Source organism: Pseudophryne corroboree, chromosome 3, assembly GCF_028390025.1.
Source record: "Pseudophryne corroboree isolate aPseCor3 chromosome 3, aPseCor3.hap2, whole genome shotgun sequence".
Taxonomy (NCBI): Eukaryota; Metazoa; Chordata; class Amphibia; order Anura; family Myobatrachidae; genus Pseudophryne; species Pseudophryne corroboree.
Window position 1 is genome coordinate 691998035 of NC_086446.1, and position 12937 is coordinate 692010971.

At 47.2% G+C, this 12937-nt stretch overlaps 1 protein-coding gene across 1 annotated transcript in view; it reads left to right on the forward strand.

Annotated features, from left to right (window-relative positions):
* KNDC1 (kinase non-catalytic C-lobe domain containing 1) overlaps nucleotides 1-12937 on the forward strand; it is a 387543-nt gene that overhangs the window by 345191 nt on the left and 29415 nt on the right. Inside the window, exons 28-31 of the mRNA XM_063963294.1 lie at nucleotides 3822-3972; nucleotides 6657-6779; nucleotides 6889-6948; nucleotides 8575-8732. Coding sequence (XP_063819364.1) covers nucleotides 3822-3972; nucleotides 6657-6779; nucleotides 6889-6948; nucleotides 8575-8732 — 492 coding nt within the window. The remainder of the gene's footprint in view (nucleotides 1-3821; nucleotides 3973-6656; nucleotides 6780-6888; nucleotides 6949-8574; nucleotides 8733-12937) is intronic.

Here is a 12937-nt window from a genome sequence, read left to right on the forward strand (position 1 = left end):
GGTGGGGGGGTCGTCTCAAGAATTTCATCGCGCAGTGGGCTCACTCGCAAGTCGACCCCTGGATCCTGCAGGTAGTATCACAGGGGTACAGATTGGAATTCGAGACGTCTCTTCCTCGCAGATTCCTGAAGTCTGCTTTACCATCATCTCCCTCCGACAGGGAGACGGTGTTGGAAGCTATTCACAAGCTGTATTCCCAGCAAGTAATAGTCAAGGTACCCCTAATACAACAAGGAAAGGGGTATTATTCCACGCTGTTTGTGGTACCGAAGCCGGACGGCTCGGTGAGACCTATTCTAAGTCTGAAATCTTTTGAACACTTACATACAAAGGTTCAAGTTCAAGATGAAATCACTCAGAGCAGTGATAGCGAATCTGGAAGAAGGGGACTTTATGGTGTCCTTGGACATCAAGGATGCTTACCTCCATGTCCCAATTTGCCCTTCAAACAAGGGTACCTCAGGTTCGTGGTACAAAACTGTCACTATCAGTTTCAGACGTTGCCGTTTGGATTGTCCACGGCACCCCGGGTCTTTACCAAGGTAATGGCCGAAATGATGATTCTTCTTCGAAGAAAAGGCGTATTAATTATCCCTTACTTGGACGATCTCCTGATAAGGGCAAGATCCAGAGAACAGTTAGAGGCCGGTGTAGCACTAACCCAAGTAGTGCTGCAACAGCACGGGTGGATTCTAAATTTTCCAAAATCCCAGCTGAGCCCGACGACACGTCTGCTGTTCCTAGGGATGATTCTGGACACAGTTCAGAAAAAGGTTTTTCTCCCGGAGGAGAAAGCCAGGGGGAGTTATCTGAGCTAGTCAGGAACCTCCTAAAACCAGGAAAAGTGTCAGTGCATCAATGCACAAGAGTCCTGGGTAAATGATGGCTTCTTACGAAGCGATTCCATTCGGCAGATTCCACGCAAGAACCTTTCAGTGGAATCTGCTGGACGAATGGTCCGGATCGCATCTTCAGATGCATCAGCGGATAGCCCCGTCTCCAAGGACAAGGGGGTCTCTTCTGTGGTGGTTGCAGAGTGCTCACCTTTTTGGAGGGCCGCAGATTCGGCATTCAGGACTGGATCCTGGTGACCACGAATGCCAGCCTGAGAGGCTGGGGAGCAGTCACACAGGGAAGAAATTTCCAGGGAGTGTGGTCAAGCCTGGAGACTTCACTTCACATAAATATACTGGAGCTAAGGGCAATTTACAATGCTCTAAGCCTGGCAAGACCTCTGCTTCAGGGTCAGCCGGTGTTGAACCAGTAGGGCAACACCACGGCAGTCGCCCACGTAAACAGACAGGGCGACACAAGAAGCAGGAGGGCAATGGCAGAAGCTGCAAGGATTTTTCACTGGGCAGAAAATCATGTGATAGCACTGTCAGCAGTGTTCATTCCGGGAGTGGACAACTGGGAAGCAGACTTCCTCAGCAGACACGATCACCACCCGGGAGAGTGTGGACTTCATCCAGAAGTCTTCCACATGATTGTGAACCGTTGGGAAAAACCAAAGGTGGACAGGATGGCGTCCCGCCTCAACAAAAAAACTGGACAGGTATTGCGCCAGGTCAAGAGACCCTCAGGCAATAGCTGTGGACGCGTTGGTAACACCATGGGTGTACCAGTCAATGTATGTGTTCCCCCCTCTGCCTCTCATACCCAAGGTACTGAGAATTATAAGGCGAAGGGGAGTAAGAACGATACTCGTGGTTTCGGATTTGCCAAGAAAGACTTGGTACCCGGAACTTCAAGAGATGCGCACGTGCACTCTACCTCTAGACTTACCGCGGCTGCGTTTGACGGCATGGCGGTTGAACGCCGGATCCTGAAGGAGAGGGCTCCGACGGAGGAATTTCAACTGGGTCGATTCCTACATTTCCTGCAAACAGGATTGTCTATTTGCCTCAAATTGGGGTCCATTAAGGTTCAAATTTCGGCCCTGTCGATTTTCTTCCAGAAAGAATTGGCTTCAGTTCCTGAAGTCCAAGCTTTTGTCAAAGGAGTACTACATATACAGCCCCGGTTGTGCCTCCAGTGGCACCGTGGGATCTCAATGTAGTTTTGGGATTCCTCAAATCCCATTGGTTGAGCCACTCAAATCGGTGGATTTGAAATATCTTACATGGAAAGTGACCATGCTACTGGCCCTGGCTTCGGCCAGGAGAGTGTCAGAATTGGCGGCTTTTTCGTACAAAAGCCATATCTGATTTTCCATTGGGACAGGGCAGAACTGCGGACGCGTCCTCAGTTTCTCCCTAAGGTGGTATCAGCGTTTCACCTGAACCAACCTATTGTAGTGCCTGCGGCTTCTAGCGACTTGGAGGACTCTAAGTTGTTCGACGTTGTCAGAGCCTTAAAAATATATATATATATATATATATTTCAAGGACGGCTGGAGTCAGAAAGTCTGACTCGCTGTTTATACTGTATGCACCCAACAAGATGGGTGTTCCTGCGTCTAAGCAGACGATTGCTCGTTGGATTTGTAGCACAATTCAACTTGCGCATTCTGTGGCAGGGCCTGCCACAGCCAAAATCTGTAAATGCCCACTCCACAAGGAAGGTGGGCTCACCTTGGGCGGCTGCCCGAGGGGTCTCGCCATTACAACGCTGCCGAGCAGTTACGTGGTCAGGGGAGAACACGTTTGTAAAATTCTACAAATTTGATACCCTGGCTAAGGAGGACCTGGAGTTCTCTCATTCGGTGCTGCAGAGTCATCCGCACTCTCCCGCCCGTTTGGGAGCTTTGGTATAATCCCCATGGTCCTGACGGAGTCCCCAGCATCCACTTAGGACGTCAGAGAAAATAAGAATTTACTTACCGATAATTCTATTTCTCGTAGTCCGTAGTGGATGCTGGGCGCCCATCCCAAGTGCGGATTGTCTGCAATACTTGTACATAGTTATTGTTACAAAAATTGGGTTATTATTGTTGGAAGCCATCTTTTCAGAGGCTCCTCTGTTATCATGCTGTTAACTGGGTTCAGATCTCAAGTTGTACAGTGTGATTGGTGTGGCTGGTATGAGTCTTGCCCGGGATTCAAAATCCTTCCTTATTGTGTACGCTCGTCCGGGCACAGTATCCTAACTGAGGCTTGGAGGAGGGTCATAGGGGGAGGAGCCAGTGCACACCACCTAGTGGTCAAACTTTTAATTTTGTGCCCTGTCTCCTGCGGAGCCGCTATTCCCCATGGTCCTGACGGAGTCCCCAGCATCCACTACGGACTACGAGAAATAGAATTATCGGTAAGTAAATTCTTATTTTATATATTTATGCTATAAAAGGGCTCGTTCAAGCGGGTGGTCTTCTGGTTGCCGAATGTCGGGATCCCGGCGCACAGTATACCGGCGCCGGAATCCCGACACCCGGCATACCGACACATATTCTCCCTCGTGGGGGTCCACGACCGCCCTGGAGGGGGAATGCATGGCGTGGCGAGCGCAGCGAGCCCTCAAGGGGCTTATTTGCGCTCTCCACGCTGCCGGTATGCCGGCGGCCGGGCTCCCGTCGCCGGTATGCTGGTCGCCGGGAGCCCGGCCGCCGGCATACCATACTACACCCGTTCAAGCACATGCTCTGGGAAAACATGGAACTTACAAGCTTGAGATGTATTTATTGTACAGTATGCGATTTTCATGCTTTGTGCTGTTACTAATGGAATCGATTGTGCTGGTGGTGCAAACATATGAGAAATAGGGGCATGTGAATTCTAAAACTAAAATGTTTCTTTTGATACTTTAGTTCTTTTTGTGCGTTTATTGATATTGCGTGTCTGTAAGTGTGACTGAATGCTAAGTGCTATTTGCTTTGTTTTTAACAGAACATTTTACATCGAGACTCTTCCTGCTGAAGTTTGCAGTCTGTTCTCGCCAAGCTGTACGCATGACAAATACCTGCTGAAGTTGTTGCAGTTTGCAGACAATGTCAGTACGTGGGTGGCAGCTGAAATTGTTACGTGTCACACGTCCAAGGTCGGTTTTGAATATTTCAAATGAGTTTATTTAAGGATTTTTTGTCCTCTAAACTGTATCTCCTCCACGAAGTGAATGTTTGTTTTTATTAGTATGTCAAAAGGCTTTACAGACAATACGCTGAAACATCATTCATGGGTCATTGTTCTCCGTTACTTAAATTCACCTAAAACATGCATTTGTTGCTGATCGCTATTTAATCTAGCAACAAGGTGGAAGCTATTAACTAAAGCTGGGTACACACCAGTTTGTCATCGGGTAAACGCTCCCGATCAGCCAAGTACTGTGTCCCCAGCTTGACCCCCTGTCAGTCGCCTGCTAGCTCCATACACGCTAGATATAGGGAGGTTAGGCCGACAAATATTAAACCGCACACGAGATGCAGTCTCCCGATTCGACCGCTGCAGGAGCGTTTTAAGCCATTGGGCGTCATTCCGACCCGCTCGCACGCAGCGGTTCTTCGCTGCGGTGCAAACTGGTCGGAACTGCGCATGCGTGGCGCCCGCAATGCGCACGCACATCATTGCCCAGCGACAGCCGTCGCCGGGCAACGACCAGAAGACAGAAGAAAGTGATCGCTGGCGCGATTGCAAGAAGATTGACAGCGGGGAGGGGTTCCGGGGCGGATACTCACTGTTTTCCGGCCGTGGAGATCCGAACGCAGGCGTGTCCAGGCGTTTGGAGGGCGGATGTCTGACGTCAATCCCGGGACCTTTGTCGCTGAATCCGTCGCACAGTGTAAGTCTCACCCTGGTATTGTTTTGCAGGAAACTTTTTTAGCATAGCAGGGCTGCACATCTCATCCCTGCTATGCTAAAATACACTCTCCCATAGGCGGCGTCAAGTTGATCGCACGAGCAGCAAAAAGTTGCTACGTGCGATCAACTCGGAATGAGGGCCATTGTCTGCTAATGCTTTTGCAACAGACTTGCATACACACCTATACAATCAGCCCAGTACAGTGCTGCTATCCAGATACTGGCGCACAAGGCACATGGTTGGCGCTGCAACATTGTGACTGGCGAGTGTCTAGTAACTAACACTGCAGCCTGGAAATTTTGAGTGTATGGTTTTGTATCCCACAGTTTTCTACCCACATGCCTTAGTTCTGTTGGGCCTGCAAAATCCCATGTGATCTCATATGTGACCAACCTATTCAGTGATGTGGTGTATTCAGGCAGCTTCCATGCTGCTCAGTAGAAATGCTGCAAAAACCTACATTGAATAAGTGGCTGGTTTGTTCTAAATACGTTATAGGAAGAAAAACAGATTATTAACAGGGGTTCTTAAACTCTGTTTTCAAGGCAAGCGTAACTGTGGGCAAACATATCCTTTATCACTTCCACCACCAAAACTGAACATAAAAGGCTATCTCTACCTGTGCCTGGTGATACCTGTCCCTACCGCTCTCAGCCCTCACTGACTACAGACAGCTTCAAATATCTAAAGGGCCGTACAGACGGAAGATGTGGAGGGAGATGTGTGCTGAACGAATCGCTCAGTACACGTCTCTCCCCCCGCTCAGCACATCGTGAAGTGTTGAGTGAGGGGTGATACGGACACAGGGTGAGGGGGAGTGGGAGGGGAGGGGGGGGCCCTCATTTCACCCAGCGGTGAAATGAGCAACCTGCTAGATTGTGCCTGTGCCAATCTAGCACCGGCGATAGCGACGCGTGGGATCGCGCATCGCTGTCGCCGGCACCACTACACACAGAGCGATGCTTAGAAACTAAGTAATCGTCGCTCCGTGTGTCCCTTTAGTTACCTGTTCCTTGTAAACATTCTCCTTTCCACATGTCACCAGGAACCAAAACTCAATATACAGGGATAAGGCTCCTTTGGTAATTATTTTCTGCTACCTAGATGGGCAGCCAGCCTGAGCGCTTCTAATCCTGCCCTCAGCTGCAAAGCCCATCCCCACCAGAAGCATATATCATACTCTGTGCAGTCACTAAGGGCGGGATGTACTAATGCTTACCGCCACGGTTTTTCCCATTTACCGCAGCAGAGGCTATTTAACGCAGAGAGATATGTACTAAACCTGGGGCACTGATATGCCCTTCTCACGTAATGCTGAGTGGCCGAGCCGGGCCCATAATAAGACAAAGCCGGTCATCTGAGCCACGGGTAGTGTCACAGTGGTGACTGAAAAGTGTGGTGGCTAGGGGTCTTGTTAAGTGTGACTGGGTGCATGAGGGGGCCAGGCCCTGGAAGTGGCCAGGGCCCAGTAGCAACCGCACCACCTGCAGCCACAGTAGTTATACGCTTGGGCAGGTGGTAGGCGGGCTTAAGTGCAAGGTGGCTTGGTGAAACGTGCGGTATGTGGGCAGGATCGAGCAGGTGCAGAGCCGATGGTGTCATGAAACCCTGACGGGCGATGGCCCTATCAGCCCGCCCCTGCCTCAAGGCACCCTAACAGTCCAGGTTTTAAGGATATCAATGCTTGAGCTTTGATGGCTAAATCAAGCTGAATGAGCTGCTGCTTAAGTCACCTGTGCATAAGCATGGATATCCTTGAAACCTGGACTGTTAGGTTGCGTTGAGGATGGTGTAAAAACACCGTAAACCAGTCCTGTATGCCTATGCAATGTTGTCACTGTTTTTAGCTTTTCTAGGGATGATATTTATTTAGCACTTTTATTTTTTAAACTATTATTTTATTTTATTTTTTCTGTCATGTCTAGTTACAGGCAAGCATATTGACGAAATTTCTCCTAGTTGCCAAACTATGTTATGAAAGACGAGACTTTGCATCTGCTGTTCAGATCCTGGGAGGGCTGGAAAATCTTATAGTTCGACAACTACTGGTGAGTTTGGTTTTTTTTTGTTTTGTTTTTTTGTCAAAGGCTTTAAATTGTTGAAATGTTTTGGCGTAACGTACAGCAAATGCATCATATGTACCTTTGTCTTGTTAAGGCCTGGAAAAATTTACCCTCAAAGGTGTCTGAAATCCTGGAAGAACTGAAAGCGGTTGAGGTAACTAATAAAAATCATGTTTCTGTGTAAAGCTACACATGTGATTCATTGTATGTCTGGTGGCAGATAGGCGGTTTGTGTGGCTATGGGGTCTATTCATGAAGCAGTGAAATGAGTGGAGAAGTGAGCCAGTGGAGAAGTTGCCCATGGCAACCAATCATCTGCTCTGTATCATTTTTCAGTATGCAAATTATAAATGTTACTTCAATGCTGATTGGTCGCCATGGGCAACTTCTCCACTGGCTTACTTCTCCACACTTTTCACTGCTTCATGAATAGATCCTATAGGTGGGATTCAAATGATACATCACACCCAATTTCCTTTCTAAAATGATCTCCGTTATCGCGCATATTGCACCCATAGTGATCAGGTTTAGCTGTGTAAAGGGTTGGGTGCTTCCTTACTCCGGGGGTACTGAGCTGAAATAATGATACCACGCCCCTGAGGGCAGAAACAGAATGGGTGTGGAAAGGTGTGAAAAGAATTGAATCCCGCCCTATTAAGGGGGGTACTCACGGAGCGATATTCTAAGCAATCTGACTAGATTGCTTAGAATATCAGCCTCATCGCTCCGTGAGTACCCAGTACAGCGATAGCGATGCGCAGCCCCGCGCATCGCTATAGCTGCTGCTAGATTGGCCTGCATGCAGGCCAATCTAGCGCGTCTCTCACTTCACCCGCTGGGTGAAGTGAGCGGCCCCCGTCTCCCCCCGCACGCTCAGCACACATCTCTCATGCCTCGGCCCGTGGGTACTGGGCTTTAGTCAGTTATAGGTGTAGTCATTCAGAATGTTGACCGTGAAAGGAGGATGCAGTGTTATGCTGAATACAACATGCCGACATGTAATAATATGATGTCCAGCGTAGCAACCATCTCGACTTTAGGACTTTAAATATGATTGTTTACCATTATGGTTGTCATTCTAAACCCAGCTCTGTTACACTACTGTTCATTGCATTAGTACCACGTCAGCATGCCGGGTTCGACAGACTGCTGTCAACAGTCTCACAGCAGACATTCTCAATTGTGAGATTATACTGTATACCGATACTGTCAGTTTTAGTTTCTGTGAAAAATCCTTTCTTTTCACCCTTCTTATTCTGTTTTTAAATCTATTTTTTTAAAGCCTTGTTTAGTCATAAGGACAAGAGCAATAAATAATAATGCACAAAACTTTATCCATAACATTGGGGCAGATGTATTAACCTGGAGAAGGCATAAGGAAGTGATAAACCAGTGATATGTACAAGGTGATAAAGGCACCAGCCAATCAGATCCTAACTGTTAATTTACATATTGGAACTGATTGGCTGGTGCCTTTAACACCTTGCACATATCACTGGTTTATCACTTCCTTATGCCATCTCCAGGTTAATACATCTGCCCCACTATTACTTATTCCATTAAAATATGTTCTAGGTGCTTGTCACCAATAGATAACTAAATTGTTCATGTTTGAAAAAAATGTACTGTACGCAAAATTAAAGCCCTTGTAATGCAAGCTACATAGATTTGTGATAACTATATTGTGTGCTTATTTTGTTCTAAATGTAATTATTTATATGTCCTGTCCTTGGATACACTTTACCGATCATAATGTGTTTCCACATTTGTTTATTAAAAGGTTTTTCTGAAGAGTGACAGCTTGTGTTTGATGAAAGGAGACCGATTCAGAACGTTACCCACAATTCCTTCTGCTTACCTCTTAGCGATGCATGTTCAACAGCTTGAGACGGGGGGTTTTACTATGGTAAATGGAGCATTTAAATGGAATAAACTAAGGTGAGTTATGCATGTCTTTCATTTCTACAGCTTGAGGTGTCTATGGTTTTACACTAGTGAATGTCTGAGTGAACCTGGCACTTATAAATGTAACAGAGGCAGCCTCTCAATTCACTTAGAAGCTGATGCATTGTTGTACCTGATTGTGTAGAAGTAGCTGGTGCACAATTATACATGCAGGTCATTCTCTTGCTCTAGTCAGATTATTTGAAGATACACAACATCCTTAATGCAGGTAGTTTAGTAAGGGCCATATTTACATATGTGGGTTTCTGTACACGGGGTGGGTTGAAAATTACCCGAATAGGTTTTTCCACCCTTCTCTCTCTCTCTCTCTCTCTCTCTCTCTCTCTGGGCTCTCATCCTTATCTCTCTCTCTGTGCCCTCACCTCTCTCTCTCTCTCTCTCTCTCTCTCTCTCTCTCTCTCTCTCTCTCTCTCTCTGTCATTACCCCTTTCTCTCTCTTGGCCCTCGTCCCTTTACTCTTTCTCTCTTGACCTTCACCCTTTTCAGTTTCTGACACTTTTACTTTTTCTCTGCCTCCTGTACAAGAAAAAAATGCCTTTCCTGCATCTTCCACAGCAAACTTATTTTCTCTTTAGTCCTCCAATACCATGTCTATGCCGGCGATGCCAAAATATACCTTTTTTCTCTGGCAGGGTCCACAGGTTATCCACAGGATAACAATGGGAATGATGATGGAGCGCTAGCGGATTGGCACCAAACGATCACAAGCTTTCAGTCCTCCCAGGATGCAACGGGCCCGTCCATATGTTTATACAAAAAAGAATACCAAGAACTAGCGCTATAGTTGGATTGCAGTGAAGCTAATATGAATATTGCCACGTAGAAATCCCCTGTATGGTCTCTCCCCTGGAAAAACACTTACAGGTTGTTTCTTTCACGTGTGTCCATAAAGGTATCTTTTATCAGCATATGGATTTCAACCCACTGGCACCACAGTATTCTTTCACTAATAACTGACAGTATTACAACTTACATTGCACTTCTGTCCCGCGTGCTCATAAAGGTATCTTTCTCCTCTCTGTGTGCTGATTTCCAGTCGGACAAGCTTGTTTCCAAAAGGGTTTTATTCAAATACAAAATTCATTAAAAAAAAGTCCATATACATCAACAGGAACTGGGTATCGGCAGCTGATGGAAAACCCCGTAGAAGAACGTACCGTCCATATATCCCCGCCCACTGGCTCAGGCAAATCAGTTTTTTTGTTTCGTGCTGCAGGAGCCGGACCATGGTCAGAGGGCTGCTATTCTTGGCAGCCCTAAGCTTTCTTATTTTATTTTTATAGGCTTACTGTGTTTTTCAGCGATCTTTCTTAACAGCGTCTTATACGCATATTGGAAGGAGTCGCTCCCAACAACTCTCTGCCGGGTCGCAACAACGCTTACCTATGTGTACAGTGCTGTCTCGATGGGCGTCTGTGTCGGATATACTAGCGGGTCCAGCAGACGTTACCAGGATGTGGCCAGAGCACGGGGAGAAGTTAAGGCATCGGTTCCACGTAGTCGGGGAATACGGACACAGCCGCACTGTATTGGGAGGAGACTACCAAACAGTATGTGACGCGCCGCCACCACGGGTGCTCCAGCGCTAGGCCTTAGGGATCATAAGGCACCAGGAATAGTATGAGGCTGCGATCCCTAGGGTTGATGTCAGCGGTGGGGAGTTAGACGCTCTCCTGGTCGCCCCTCCCCCCAAGTTCATGACCATTTTCCGCGAGTCTCCCGCCATGAACTGTTACCTCACTTCCGTCTCAGACGCTACCACGAGGGGTCTTGGTCGCAGCATAGGCCGCTGCGTCTGTGTTCATTAAGCGCTACCGCAAGGAGACCCGGTCGCAGTACAGGCATCTGTATGACCAGTGTGTCTGTATGCACAGTGCATCTGTGTCCACTTAAAAGTTCCCAGAGCGGCAGTGTACACTAGTAGCATCTGGATCCACTCAGCGTTTGCTAACGTATTGATCGATCTTGGAAGTGAGGTGAGTCTTCCTGTATCCCACTCTACTGAGTACAGGTTATACAGCACTAAATTTCTATCTACTTTTGTCAGTATGAATAGTTAAATTTAAGTGTCTTTTGCATATGAGTCTGTGTACATTACTGTGGTTTTCTTCGCATTGCGTCTGAATACTTTAAGATCTGTATAAAACAGAGTTCAGTAATATGTACTCCTACATACTTTAAAATGTGTTTGTAGTTGATTATGTGCTCATATGACTAATATATAACATGTGACTGACTGCTAGTGTGATTGCTGACTAATATATGTTTGTCAGTTGTTTCTTCTGGTCATCAATGCTGGTGCATGGGTAGGGTCAGATTGATATCACTTTAGAAGGTTAAAGTGATTACAGTCACAAATTGTGTAGTACACTGTGAAAGTGCTGATTATCATGTCTAAGAACGGCAAAGGTGACGAGGGTACACTCACAGTAACACCAACATTCATATCATGTTTGTCTAGCAAAACTGTATTATCCTCTCAGGATCTGGTACAGGATGGTTTATGTGCAAATTGTTTTGCGTTTCAGCAGATTACAAGGCAGATCCCTGTTCAACGTCAGGTACAGATAGATCCACCTTGGGCGATGTTTGCACAGACCTTGTCCAGTATAGCTGAACGGGTAATTCCTACAGCTTCGCTACCAGGAATGGGGTACACTAATAACCCATACATGCAGCTCCCTACTTACGGTATATAATTTCCCTCACCAGCTTCTCCAAAGAGACAAGCTGATAAACCAAGTGTAAGTAAACCATCAACTTCACAGGCTACACAGGATGATTCATCGGATGATGAAAGCTCTATATAGTCTACTTCGGCATACGAAGAACAAGTAGAAGTTCTCAGCTCAGTGGATATAGCTGAGTTAATTAGAGCAATAAAGGCCATTCTATCCTTAGAGGATTCAGCAGAGCCTGTGTTAAAAGCCAAGGCACCAGTATTTAAACGGCCCAAAGCAGGTAAGACTGAATTATCCTTTACCAGCTGGGGACTGTTTAAAATGGGAAATAGCTCCCAAAGTAGATACGCATGTCATTCGATTAGTGCGAAAATCTATATTGCCTTTGCCATCAACGTCATTGGATGATGTCACGGATAGGAGAGTGGATGGTTTTCTGAAAACCATATTTCTCTATCGTCCTAGTGGATGCTGGGGTTCCTGAAAGGACCATGGGGAATAGCGGCTCCGCAGGAGACAGGGCACAAAAAGTAAAGCTTTCCGATCAGGTGGTGTGCACTGGCTCCTCCCCCTATGACCCTCCTCCAAGCCTCAGTTAGATTTTTGTGCCCGGCCGAGAAGGGTGCAATCTAGGTGGCTCTCCTAAAGAGCTGCTTAGAGAAAGTTTAGCTTAGGTTTTTTATTTTACAGTGAGTCCTGCTGGCAACAGGATCACTGCAACGAGGGACTTAGGGGAGAAGAAGTGAACTCACCTGCGGGCAGGATGGATTGGCTTCTTGGCTACTGGACATCAGCTCCAGAGGGACGATCACAGGTACAGCCTGGATGGTCACCGGAGCCTCGCCGCCGGCCCCCTTGCAGATGCTGAAACATGAAGAGGTCCAGAATCGGCGGCAGAAGACTCCTCAGTCTTCTAAAGGTAGTGCACAGCACTGCAGCTGTGCGCCATTTTCCTCTCAGCACACTTCACACGGCAGTCACTGAGGGTGCAGGGCGCTGGGAGGGGAGCGCCCTGGGAGGCAAATGAAAACCTATTTGGCTAAAAAATACCTCACATATAGCCTCCGGGGGCTATATGGAGATATTTAACCCCTGCCAGAATACACTAAAGAGCGGGAGACGAGCCCGCCGGAAAAGGGGCGGGGCCTATCTCCTCAGCACACAGCGCCATTTTCCTTACACAGCTCCGCTGGTCAGGACGGCTCCCAGGTCTCTCCCCTGCACTGCACTACAGAAACAGGGTAAAACAAGAGAGGGGGGGCAAAATAGTGGCAAAAATTATATTATAAAAGCAGCTATACAGGGAGCACTTATTATAAGGCTATCCCTGTCATATATAGCGCTTTTGGTGTGTGCTGGCAAACTCTCCCTCTGTCTCCCCAAAGGGCTAGTGGGGTCCTGTCTTCGTTAAGAGCATTCCCTGTGTGTCTGCTGTGTGTCGGTACGTGTGTGTCGACATGTATGAGGACGATATTGGTGTGGAGGCGGAGCAATTGC